The sequence below is a fragment of the Gekko japonicus genome, unplaced genomic scaffold (assembly GCF_001447785.1).
Source record: "Gekko japonicus isolate JY-2015 unplaced genomic scaffold, Gekko_japonicus_V1.1 scaffold1176, whole genome shotgun sequence".
NCBI lineage: Eukaryota > Metazoa > Chordata > Lepidosauria > Squamata > Gekkonidae > Gekko > Gekko japonicus.
In genome coordinates, this window is record NW_015174877.1 from 368633 (window position 1) to 381915 (window position 13283).

Consider the following 13283-nt stretch of genomic DNA (forward strand, 5'->3'; position numbering starts at 1 on the left):
AGAAAGATAGGGAGCTGCTTACACACGCGCATTTTTGATTTCATGGAATATTTGTCTGTTCAGCATTCTAGCTCAATCCCAATGAATATCGAGCACTATGCTGCATCTGCCTTATAGAAAGGCTGGGGAAGGCAGGGTCATAGGAGAAGCTGCATGAGTTGACAGAACAACTTGCTGATCGAATTGTGTAACATGATTTTGAATGCAGCTTTCCCCTCACACCTTAAGACACTTGGATTCAGATCCCAACTGAGCCATGACATCTGTGGATTAATTTAGAGGTAGGGATGTAAATTTCATGTAATACAGCAACTCTTTAAACTATTCAAAAATATAGCATTTAAACAGTGGCAGTATGTAATACTCTTGAGAGTCCCTTGGACTGCAAGGAGATCGAATCAGTCAATCCTAAAGGAGATCAACGCTGACTGTTCCTTGGAAGGCCAGATCCTGAAGCTGAAGCTCAAATACTTTGGCCACCAAATGAGAAGGGAGCAGACCCTGATGCTGGGAAAGACTGAAGGTAAAAGAAGGGGATGGCAAAGGATGAGATGGTTAGACGGTGTTAATGATGTAACAGACATGAAATTGAGCAAACTTCAGAGGACGGTGGAAGATAGGAGGGCCTGGCACGATGTGGTCCATAGGGTCACGAAGAGTTGGACTCGACTGTGCAACTGAACAACAAATGTAATACTTTAGCCTAAAATATTGATAGCTGCCAGTAGAGGGCACTGTTTTGTACATTTACCTTGAGCTACTGCCTGACTGGGGTGGTCAGAGGCACTGCCCCCTATATGGAAGGCCTGATCACTACGTCGTGACGTCATCAAATGTAGGCATAACATTCCCTGAGCTCTGCAGTTTCCAGCTACTGTCACAAGTGTTTTAACTTGCAGTTTCTCGTGTACCCAACAAGATATTCTCTTGATTCTTTCACTGCAGTATTCCAGACACTTACCACTAGCTTACAGTGTTACTGAGTTAAGTTTCCCTTGCATATTTGAGTGCATGTTTCGTATAATTTACAAGCATATAATAGGGGAAAGTGGTGGATGTCTGTTGTATGATGGTATTGTCAAATAACTTCTGGTTTTCAGTATTACTTTTTATTTACCATTGACACAGCATGAGATAGAAATATGCACAAACTCATACTTAGGTAAGAAGTTTTCACATACAGTAAACTTCAATCATAATCTCCAGTGACCCAAAAAACCCCCAGCTACACAGGATATTGGTGTACATTCACAAACATTCAAGGGAACCAACAACTGTAATACAGAGTACAACAACAATCAATCTTCCTATGGAATTTCTTTTGAGTAAATTAGTAAATTAGAGGAAAATATAGAAACATTGTGGCCTTCAATGAATCTAAATCTCCCCAGTTGTCATTTCAACTCACGTTGTTGCAGTTCAGGGGCAAATATATGTGAAAGGCAACCACATCACTTCTGTAAAGTTTTCAGTTTCCTCTGTGATGTTTGTGACAGTCTTTGCCCATTTTCTCTTTTACAATAGTTGTTTAGGAATGTATTGACTGCTACCAACTGTTAATATGTACAAACTCATACTTAGGTAAGACATTTTCACATACAGTAAACTTCAATTATAATCTCCAGGTATAATCTCAAAGCAGATCTGTGCAAGTCCATTTCAGCCTCCAGCCTTTCATTTTCTGGCCTGGTGGAATTATTCCCCCCCCCCAAAAAAAAACCCCAACACATATGATTTTTAAAAAGGAAAGAAAAGGGCAATTTTCACCCTGCCGTTTGTAGCTCCGCATATGTTATTTAGCTCCACTCATAATTAGGAGTCAAAGTGAACATTTCTCCCAATGCCTGGCAAATGTCAGAAGCACCACTTGGCATCAGTCTTCCAATGGAACTTCCTTTGAGTAAATTAGAGGAAAATATAGACTCCTTCTCAGTCCCATTTCAGCAGCAACTGCTTCCCCTCCCCCAACCTCCACCTAGCCAGAGTCTCTCTATTGCAAAGATGGGGGGGGGAGGGAGGAAAAGGGAAGCTTCGGGGAATCGACCCACCTCTTTCTTCTGTGAAAATACAGACGATCACTGTGTAAAAAAAATTCAAAAAACCCCCAACAGCAACCCCAGAAAGCCCTGGGTCGCTCAGAAAGCAGGGGAAATGTTTCCGCTCGCTGGGCTCCGTCCCATCCCATCCCGCTCCAGTCATTTTAACTTTTCCCCTCCCTCCAATCTCTTCCTTCCGAGACGGCCACTGTGGAAAAAACAAAACAAAAACAACAAACCCCAAAACCAACTCCAGTAATCCTCCCTCGTTTTTGCGACGAGAAAACCAGTCCGGGAGAAAGAAAGAGACCCGTCGTCTTCTCCTGCTCAAGTCAGCCACAAAGGAAATGTTATGCCTACTCAGGTCGCCATTATAGTGATGTTACGATGTAGTGATCAGGCCTTCCATACAGGGGGTGGTGTCAGAGGGCTGAACGTGAACAAATTAAAATTGAACCCAGACTAGACAGAAGTGATGCTGGTTGGGAAGGTGGAGATCTTGAAGGACATTGTTTTTCCCACTTCTAATGGAGTTCAGCTGACTCTGTTAAGAACCTTGGGATTATACTGGATCCAGCTGGAGAAGCAAGTTAATGCAGCTGCAAAAAACACCTTGTTCCATGAGATGACCCCCTCCTTTGACATAGCCAATCTGACCACCTGGATCTATGCCACAGTAACATCAGGACTAGACTACTTTAATTCACAGTACATAGGTCTCCCCTCAAAGTCAATGTAGAGTCTCCAGTTGGTGCAGGATGCCGCAGCTCGATTCTTATCAAAAGCTTGGCGCCACGTGCGTATTACTCCCATTCAGCAATCTGCATAAATCACCCCTGTATAAATAGATGGTGCAACCTCATTTGGAGTACTGTGTACAGTTCTGGTCACCACACCTCAAAAAGGATATTATAGCACTGGAAAAAGTGCAGAAAAGGGCAACTAGAATGATAAAAGGGTTGGAACACTTTCCCTATGAAGAAAGGTTTAAACGCTTGGGGCTCTTTAGCTTGGAGAAATGATGGCTGAGGGGTGACATGATCGAGGTTTATAAGCTTATGCATAGGATAGAGCAGGTAGAGAAAGAAGTACTTTTCTCCCTTTCTCACAATAGAAGAACTCGTGGGCACTCAATGAAATTGCTGAGCAGTCGGGTTAGAACAGATAAAAGGAAGTCCTTCTTCACCCAAAGAGTGATTAACACATGGAATTCACTGCCACAGGAGATGGCAGTGGCAACAAGCATGGACAGCTTCAAGAGGGAATTAGATAAACATGTGGAGCAGAAGTGGCTATTAACCACAAGGTATAGATAGGAACTCTCAGGCTGGGGCAAGTGACGCTCTGTATTCTTGGTGCTTGGGGGGGGGGAGACAGTGGGAGGGCTTCTAGTGTCCTGGCCCCACTGCTGGACCTCCTGATGGCACCTGGTATTTTTGGCCACTGTGTGACAGAGTGTTGGACTGGATGGGCCACTGGCCAGATCCAACATTGGCTTCTCTTATGTTCTTATCACTCCATTGGCTGCCCATCAGTTGGCAGTGGAAAGTGCCAACAAGTCACAGCTGACATGGTGACCCCATAGAGTTTTCAAGGCAAGAGACGTTAACAGGTGGTTTGCCATTGCTTGCCTCTGTGTCACAAACCTGGTATTCCTTGATGGTCTCCCATCCAAATACTAGCCAGGGCTGACCCTGCTTAGCTTCCGAGATCTCATGAGATTGGGCTAGCCTGAGCTATCCAGGTCAGGGTGCCTATGAGTTACCAGGCTCAATTAAAGGTATTGGCAATCACATACAAAACCCTCCATTGGCTTGGTCCCTCATATCTGCGGTATCGCTGCTTCTCCATGCTCCACCATGACAGCTTCACTCATCTGAGCAGGACCTTCTGTAGGCACCACCCTGCAAATGGTCAAAATCAACAACTGTCCATATACATGCATTGTCTGCTTATGCCCCCACCTCATAGAATGGGCTGCCTGAAGGCTCCCTCTTTTGTGGCTTTCTGATGCAAAGCTGAATTATTCATGAAGGCTTCTTTACACAGGTAATAGAGTTGTACTATAATGAAATGGTCCAGAAAGATACTTTGGTAAAGGGATAGGGACTGTGGACTATGCTACTCTGCTCTATCTGTTGCTGTAAGTATGCTCCTACTAGGTAATTTCTGCATTGTTTGATATGTCATGTTGAAATGCTTATGTTTTGTATAACCTCTGTACCAAATTTCTGCAATCCAAACCCTATTGCATTGTTTATTGGTTCCCAGCCTGTTATTTGTAGTGATTTGCAGTGTTTAACCTACCTTGAGTCTTAGTGAGAAAGATGGACTATAAATCATTAAAAATTAATAATTAATAGTACCTGATGTGCCCTTTTATGTACATCTACACAGAATTCAAGAATAAATCAGTGCTTACATTTATTGGAGGCTGTTGCCTTTTGTCTGTTTCAGCAGAGGCTCACTAAAATTGCTGGGTAGCGCTCTACTAAAAGACGCTGCACACTGATAGCCAGAAGTGGTAAGATTGGAAAAAGCTTAAAAAGAAAAAAGTGCTCTCTCTTTTACCCTTAGGAACGATTTGAAGCGCTTTTCTCCGTCTATGATGATCATGTTACATTCCAGCTATTTAAAAGTTTTAAAAGAGTAAGGATAAACTTTAGCAATCCGGAAGCAGCAGCAAGGGCACGGATAGAACTACATGAGACTGACTTTGGTGGGAAAAAGTTGAAGCTGTATTTTGCTCAGGTATGTTGGCCTCTTCCTTTCTCCCTGATGCAACCCTGGAGCAAGCACCTCGTATTAGAATTTATGCCTGTCTTTCTTACTGTTTGTGAATTCTGCCACATTTTATATTAATATAATGATTGGCAATACTTAGGCAGTGGATTCTGTGAATTACTTAATACTTGATCTTTTTTAAGCTATGGAAAGAAAAGATGCTAATCTATAGACATTTCTTTTGCTAATTAAAAATTAGTAAAATAAATTAAAATAACTTTTCCTTCAATAGCAATGTAATGACAAGCTCTGCCTGTCCTGCAGCTTAATGTGGTGAGAGACTTTTCTTACAGGTTGCATGAATTCCATTTTTTTTTTAATTGCAGGAATAAATGTACGATTGCCACATGTAGCTTGTGAATCCTTTAGGACAACCCACCCTAAAACAGTTGGTGTCCTGGGGACAGAAAGCTTTCCTGGTAAAAAGTTGTGTATACAGAGCCTATGTGTTCCTCATAGACGTGTAGGGCAAGGGATCAATTAATATGATTTTATACCTCTGACATGTATGCATGCTTATATTGCCTATATTCATGATGAAGTATACTGATCAGTTAATCCATAATCCTCTGCACTCAGAGTAGTTTTGGTTAAGAGTTCAGTGCCAAGTACATTGTCAATGTTTAACTAAACGAAGCAAAGGGGAAGAAACTGTGCGTTTCATATCCACATGACTTTTCCAGTCACGGAAAGTTCTGGAGTGAGACAGGATGAGATGCTAGATTAACAAAACTCTGCTAAGGAGGAATGTTCTTCTTGCTGCTCAGAAGTGAGATCTGAAAATTGTAGCTTTGCATTACTGTTGTGGTTGTGTTTGCTTTTTTTCAGGTTCAGATGCCCAGTGATGTGGGAGACAAATCTTACCTCCTGCCCCCACAGCCTGTCAAACAGTTTCTGATCTCACCACCTGCCTCTCCACCTGTAGGATGGAAGCCGAGTGAAGATGCCACACCCATGATAAACTATGACTTGCTCTGTGCAGTTTCAAAATTGGGGCCTGGTATGGAATGTTTTCCAACTTTCTGCTCTACTTTCTCTATCTCTTTGTTTAACAAAAGTGATCAAGCAGGCTCATAAGTACCACAGGCGAGTAGCCAAGAGAAGAAGAGTTCTTCCTAGGAAGAGGAACTTTACTGGTTCTCTTCCTTCTCCCTCTCCACCCTCATAGGTCACATTGGAGTGGGCAGGATTTGCTTTCAGAACTGTGATAAAGGGCTGTATGTAGAATGTGTAACAAGAAAGCTCAAGTTTTACAAATTGAAGAGATTCCCCTCCCCCCCAAAAAAACCTTACAAGTTTCTATGTCTGTGTCTGCGAGACTCAAGATTGCAGGGGTGTGTTGTGGGGAGGAGGATACATACTCCCTCAAAGAAACTCTGAGGGCGGTATACTAGTACTCCAGAAGGTAGACATCCATAAGTGATATTGTTTCACTTTCTCCCAATCCTGCCACCTCTAATTCTTCTCACCTGTTATGTACCTCAAGGAATGTGTCCTCACGTTTTCTTCTGCAAAATTCAGTGGCTAGAAGCACTCTTGCCAGTTTGGCACTGGCTGTCTGATTATCCATAGGAAGTCATATTGTGATTCTGATGGCATCATACTACTGACTACATGGGTTACCCTGCCAGTATGCTTCTGAAACTTTTATTCTGGAAAATACTGCATGTAATGATGGCAAATTCCTGACTGTAGCACTAATAAATCCTTTAGAAGATAGGTTTTTGTTAAACTTAGAGTAGGGTTGATCAAGGGGGATGTAAACATCTTGGGCGTATTTAGGGTGCATCTTGCTGTGAAATATAACTAGCCAGCAGCAGTGTTCCCTCTAAGCTGAGTTAGCTCTAAGCTGAGTTAGCTCACAAAGTAGAATTTTTACTCACAAAACTCCACAGCTTAGAGGGAACATTGGCCAGCAGTACAGATTCCTTAAATATAGCGGGTGTTAACAACTGAAATTACTTTGGGATGGAGAAACTGCCACTCCAGTTAGAAAAGGCCTTTTCTAGGACTTGCATACATTCTGAGGTACTCTGAACTTGCTTTGGTATATTTTGGGTGTGTTTCTGAATTTTCCCAAGTTCAAGGAAGCACTTCATGAAAACTAAGTCTTGGCTGAAAGGCGCCCTTTGACTGGAGGCGAAGGGCATTGTGCTTCAACATGGTTGGTTCCCCATTGTGCTCTCATTGCTGCTGCGAATGTAGAGGAATTTGCAGCAGCAAAGGAGGATCCACCTGGGGGATTCTCTGTGTTACCTCTTTGTACGCACCATTCCCCACCACCCCCAACAAACACCAGGATGCTTTCTGCCAGCTTTAAAAAAAAAAAATTGCTTGTAGATGTATCACTATATTGTGATGCTGCTATATACGCATGTACTACCAACTGAAAAATTAAAAAGCTGCAAAAAGACTGCACTGGTGGTGGCAGGGGCATGGCTGACATGATGGGAAATGGTGACGCCTTCCTGTCAATGCATATCCCAAACCCACTTTAAGTACAATCTACCAAAGAAGGTTTGGGGAAACATGCAGAAGGACAAACATGAGCTTTTACGAGCTCAGGACCTCACTATTCCAGGAAGACCGAAACATGGTAAGGGCTCCAAGAAACTGATGAGGATGAACCGAGAGCTTCAGAATAAGCTAAAGGAGAAAAGGGAAATGTTCAGGAAATGGAGGGAAGGTCAGACCTCTAAAGAGGAGTATATAAGAGTTACTAGGTACTGCAGATCAGCCGTCAGGGAAACCAAAGCGCAGTATGAGTTGGGTCTGGCCAGGGGGTCTCACCACAATAAGAAAAACGTCTACAGGTATGTGAGAAGCAAACACAAGGTAAAAGAGGCAATTGGACCACTTTTGGGAGTAAAGGAGAAACTCTGGTGGAGGACAGAGAAAAAGCAGACAGGCTTAATGACTTTTTTGCCTCTGTTTTCTCCCAGAAGAACTCGAGCCCATCTAGAGATGGTATAGGACATAACAGGACACCTGAGTGTCCAGTTGACATTGACAGGGAGGTTGTGGAGAGGCATCTGGCTGCACTGGATGAATACAAATCCCCTGGGCCAGATGGTGTGTACCCAAGAGTGCTCAAAAAACTGTCTGATGAACTTGCAGAGCCTCTGTCCATCATCTTTGAGGCCTCCTGAGGACTGGGGGGGGGGTGCCAGAAGATTGGAGAAGAGCAAATGTTATCCCAATCTTTAAGAAAGGGAAGAAGGATGACCCGGGAAACTACAGGCCGGTCAGTCTGACTTCTGTTGCTGGGAAGATATTAGAGTAGCTTTTAAAGGGATCGATCTGTAACCATCTGAAGGACCACTTAGTGATCTGGGGAAGTCAGCATGGTTCTGTCCCAAACAGATTTTGTCAGACCAAACTGGTTTCCTTCTTTGATCATGTGACGAGCTTATGGGATCGTGGGAACTCTGTTGATGTGACATTCTGATGGGCAAACTGAAAGACTGTGGACTGGACTATAGGGCAGTTCAGTGGATAGGGAACTGGTTAGAGGACCACACCCAAAGAGTGGTGGTCAATGGCGTTTCATCAGATTGGAGGGAGGTGTCCAGTGAGGTGCCACAGGGCTCGGTTTTGGCCCCAGTATTTTTCAATAGTTTTATCAATGATCTGAATGAAGGAGTAGAAGGGCTACTCATTAAATTTGCTGATGATACCAAATTGGGAGGAGTAGCAAACACCCAAGAAGGTAAGAGTTAAAATTCAACAAGACCTGAATACTCTGGAGAGGTGGGCAGTTGCAAACAGGATGTAATTCAACAAAGATAAATGCACAGTATTACATCTGGGCCACAAAAATGTCACGCACAAATACTGGATGGGGGATACGTTTCTGGGGAGTAGTGTATGCGAAAGAGATCTTGGGGTAAGAGTGGACTGTAAACTAAATATGAGCAGTCAGTGTGATGCGGTGGTAAAAAAGGCAAATTCATTCTTGGGTTGTATTAAAAGGGCCATAGCATTGAAATCGCAGGAGGTCATAGCCCCTCTGTATACTGCCTTGGTCAGGCCGCACCTTGAGTACTGTGCGCAGTTCTGGAGGCCTCACTTCAAAAAGGATGTGGACAAAATCGAGAGGGTACAGAAGAGAGTGACGAGGATGATCAGGGGTCTGGAGACTGAGCCCTACGAGGAAAGGCTAAGGGCCTTGGGAATGTTTCGTTTGGAGAAGAGGAGATTGAGGGAGGACATGATTGCTCTCTTTAAATATTTGAAAGGCTGTCATTTGGAGGAGGGCAAGGAGCTGTTCCAGTTGGCAGCAGAGGATAGGACCCGAAGCAATGGGTTTAAATTACAAGCAGAAAGGTATTGACTGGATATTAGGAAAATCTTTTTCACAGTCAGAGTGGTTCAAAGGTGGAATCAGCTGCCTAGGGAGGTGGTAAGCTCCCCTTCACTGACAGCTTCCAAGAAGAGTCTGGACGAATATTTGTCAGAGATGCTTTAGGCTGGTCCTGCATTGGGCAGAGGGTTGGACTAGATGGTGTTGTATGGAAGCCCCCCCAAAGTTGCTGTTGTTGGGGCAGGTGGAGGGGATGCATTGCAAAATCTCAGCCCACATTGTACATAATGTTTTATCAATATATTACTTCGAACATCATGTTAATTGGATAATGCACACAAAAATATACATGAGAAACTCGTGTACAAAACCACGTGTACAAAACCATTATGTACAGTGTGGAAGCAGCCCACATGTATATGTGTCATCATTTCCCAAATACATTAGAATAAATAAGTGTGGGGTTTTTTAAGCTTTATGTGTTTGATAACTCTGCTGGTATTTACTCTGCTGGTATTGTAATGTTGTGACTTGTTCTCCTTCTAGGGGAGAAGTATGAGCTTCATGCAGGAACAGAATCCACACCCAGCGTGGTTGTCCATGTGTGTGAAAGCGAAACGGAAGAGGAGGATGAAACTAAAAATCCCAAACAGAAGATTTTGCAGACAAGGCGCCCCGATCCACCGCCCACATTGCTGAGTGAAACAAAAACTTTTGAATGTATGCTAGAGGTAGGGGGTGGGATGCACTTTTGATCTGAGGTGATCTAACAGCAGCAGTGGATGGAAATCATGTTTGTGTTGCTTCGTGATGTGTAGCAGCAGCAGACATGTAGTCATCTCGCATCAAAAAGACTTTAGATGCCAACGTTCTAAAGAGCACTTTAAGGTTTTAACTCCCAAGATGTAGCAAATCCTTTGGGATTTTGAGTCCTAGCACACTAGACTAGGAGGATGCCATTTTGGAATGTGTGTGTTGCCATTTTCTTGGTGTATAAAAAGGCTGAAAGAAACTCGAATGCTGCCATCTTTGTATTGGTTGCCACGTGGTTTTGTACACGAGTTTCTCATGTATATTTTTGTGTGCATTATCCAATTAACATGATGTTCGAAGTAATATATTGATAAAACATTATGTACAATGTACATTGTTATCAAGTAGAGAAATCTCTAAATGGTTTGAGGGTTTAGAAGCAAATTTCCAGGTCTGTTTTGTGCTTTTGTTTTTCCTTAGAAATGCCATAGTTGTGTGTGTGTGTTGAATGTCAAAGTACTTTTGTGAATTAATGTGAGGCAAAAAACACAAGCAAGTCTAATAGTCTGTCTTTGTGCTCACTGTAACTGTGAAATCTGAAATGCAAGCAGGTAAGCTGCATAATAGAGGCCAACTCCCTCTTTTGTATTTGTTTCTTAGGATGCAGCTTTTCCAAATGGAGTATATTTATGTAAGCTGGCAGTAGGAATAAGGCAATCTGTACAGCTTCTGGCACCCTCTTGTAATACACTCCCACTGCCTGCACAGCCCCATTGTGCAGGAGTAATAGTATGGCCACACCCCACATATTTCAAATGTATTTGAAATGTATTTCAAATGGAAAATATTTCAAATGTATTTGAATGTATTAATGCTTCTTGCAAGAGTGCAACAACTTTTTCTCTGTATTGTTTAAGTTGCAGGATAATAGATTTTGACAAGCGGGGGACCCACAAGGACTTCTGGGGGACCGTTCATTTTCCTTTCCCCCAATATTTCTTCTTTCCCTTCTCCTGGCAATCTTCATATCCCCTCACCTTTCCCTGTTTCCATCTCTCCTTCCCATCTACCAACCAACCTACCTTTTATTGGCTACCCATCTTCAATTATATTTATCGTTTATTGACTTCATTTATGCCCCACATGTCTCCACACTGGGGATTCAAAGCTGCTTTCATCATTCTCCTCCATTTTATCCTCACAGCTTTCCGGTGAGGTACATTAAGCTGAGAATGTGTAACTGGCCCAAGGTCAACCAGCCAGATTCCATGGCAAACTGGAGATTTGAACCTGGGTCTCCCAGCTCCTAGTCTGAAACTTTAAGCACAACACCACAGTGGCTCTTGTGGGGTGGATGTTGTTGAACAGTAGCAGAACAGCCAGTCCTGGGTAAGTCATGCAAGATGCATGGTAATAGCCCTGGAAAAGGCCCTGCCTCCTCCCCTACCTTTTAGTGACAGAAGCCAAGGCTTGAAGGCTGGCAGTACTGTTATGGCTGCCTAGCTATAACCACTGAGGGCATTTGTTTCTTTAAAGCTACAGAAGCTGTTTCTTTTATTGGTTGTGGTAGAAAGTGCCATCATGTCACAGCTGACTTATGGTGACCTCATGAGGTTTCCAAGGCAAGAGTCATTCAGAGTTGGTTTGCCATTGCCTACCTCCATGTCACAACCTTGGTATTCCTTGGAGGTCTCCCATCCAAATACTTGCCAGGGTCGACCCTGTTTAGCTTCTGAGATCTGGCGAGATCAGGCTAGCCTGGGCTATCCAGGTCAGGTACTAGGTTTTTATTGGGAGGATTAATTCCTCATTTTTAAAATTTCAGATATTTCTGCAAACCTGGAGTGTTTTTTAAGTTTGTAAAAAGATCTGACTTGTGTGCTCATGGCTCCAGTCACCAATATATCTAACTCTCAACAGATCTGGCCATGTTGAGAGTTAGATATATTGATGATGATTGAACATTAGGGGGAACTAACTACCAGTCAGAGCAGTTGCCATTGAAGCAGGGAAATAGGTGGGCTCTCCTTCTCTGGAGTCTAGCTAAAGCCATGTGTCTAGAATAGCTTTCTGCTTTCAGCAGGGAGTTGGGCTATATGGCCTATAAGACCCCTCCCAGTTCTCAGACTGTATCCCTCTGTGTCCTAAAGGTGATTTATGGCATGCTAGTGTTCTGATTTACTAAGCTATTTCTGGGGCTGTCTCCATCGTTCCACCTTGTGACAGCTGGACCATCTTGGAATTCCCAGTTTGCTCCTACTTGCCTTGCACTAAGTTCTGGCCAGCAGCCGATTTGAGCATGACTCTTCTCAGACTGCCACCTTGTTGTTTGGTCCATTCTTACTTAGCCCCTTGTTAGTTGGTCTGTTCTTACCTTCCCCCCAGCTCCAGCCCCCTGCACTTCTCCCTTTCTAAGAGAAAGTGTTTGTCCCAAGGCAGTCCTTTGCCTTGCGGGTACAAGAAAAGTGCTGACACCCCAGCTGCCTAGATTTCATAAATGCTAAGGCTAGTACTCCTTGTAGTCTTTCCTTTCCTACAAAATAGCACCTTAAGATTCCAGTTTCTGACATTTTTGTAATGTGTCCTTTCCAACAGCTAAGATTTTACTGCTACAGAATTGGGGGGGGGGGCACAACAACAGCTGAAGTGTTGGGATATTTTCACAAGGTATTTGCAATAACTGTTCACTGTTCCCCATTTTGTCTATAAAATTACATGGGAGAAAGAGACCCCCCCCACACACACACACCATCTTTTCTCCTCAGTGTGTTCTTTGGCATATGACAAGAACTCAGCAGAGGGTGGAAATCCTCCTCTCACCTCTACATTTTGGAGATACTGAGCAGCAAGAAATGCTTTGTTTCCAAGGGGCTTCAAAACCCAACATAAAGTAAAAAGCTGACCAGTTCCTCCTGAGTCTTGTACATCTGGCAAAGAAGTGTGGACCCACACCTAAATGGCTTCTGAGGCCAGCTAAACCTCTTTGTTTATATATAAACTTAAAGCCTTTCTTATTTGCTTGAAACCAGGGTTTAAGAGTGCAAAATGCAGTTACTTGAGTGTTGGATCTAGACCAAGACAACATGTTTCAAATTCCATAAGCAGAGAAGCTCACAGCTAGCCTTGGGCCAATTATACTTAATCAGTCTAACCTGGCTTGTTAAGGGATGAAATGTAATAATGCCTGTTTGTGTATGCCGTCTTTGAGCTTCTTGGATCCAAATGTGATAAATTAATAATGGAAGGGACTAAACAATTTATTCTAGCAAAAGCAGCAGTCTTCTGCCTGTTTGGTTGTGGTTTTTTTAACAACAGTTAGTATTATAAAAAGCTTTGGAGGGAAGCAGAGAAGTTTCTTGCAGTGTGACAAAGTTGTATCTTGTATTCAGTGTTCCCTCTAAGCTGAG

At 43.1% G+C, this 13283-nt stretch overlaps 1 protein-coding gene across 1 annotated transcript in view; it reads left to right on the plus strand.

Annotated features, from left to right (window-relative positions):
- RCAN3 (RCAN family member 3) overlaps positions 1-10163 on the plus strand; it is a 31152-nt gene extending 20989 nt beyond the window's left edge. The window contains exons 3-5 of the mRNA XM_015424855.1: positions 4614-4787; positions 5649-5820; positions 9670-10163. Coding sequence (XP_015280341.1) covers positions 4614-4787; positions 5649-5820; positions 9670-9878 — 555 coding nt within the window. The 3' untranslated portion in view covers positions 9879-10163. The remainder of the gene's footprint in view (positions 1-4613; positions 4788-5648; positions 5821-9669) is intronic.
- Positions 10164-13283: the final 3120 nt, after the last annotated feature.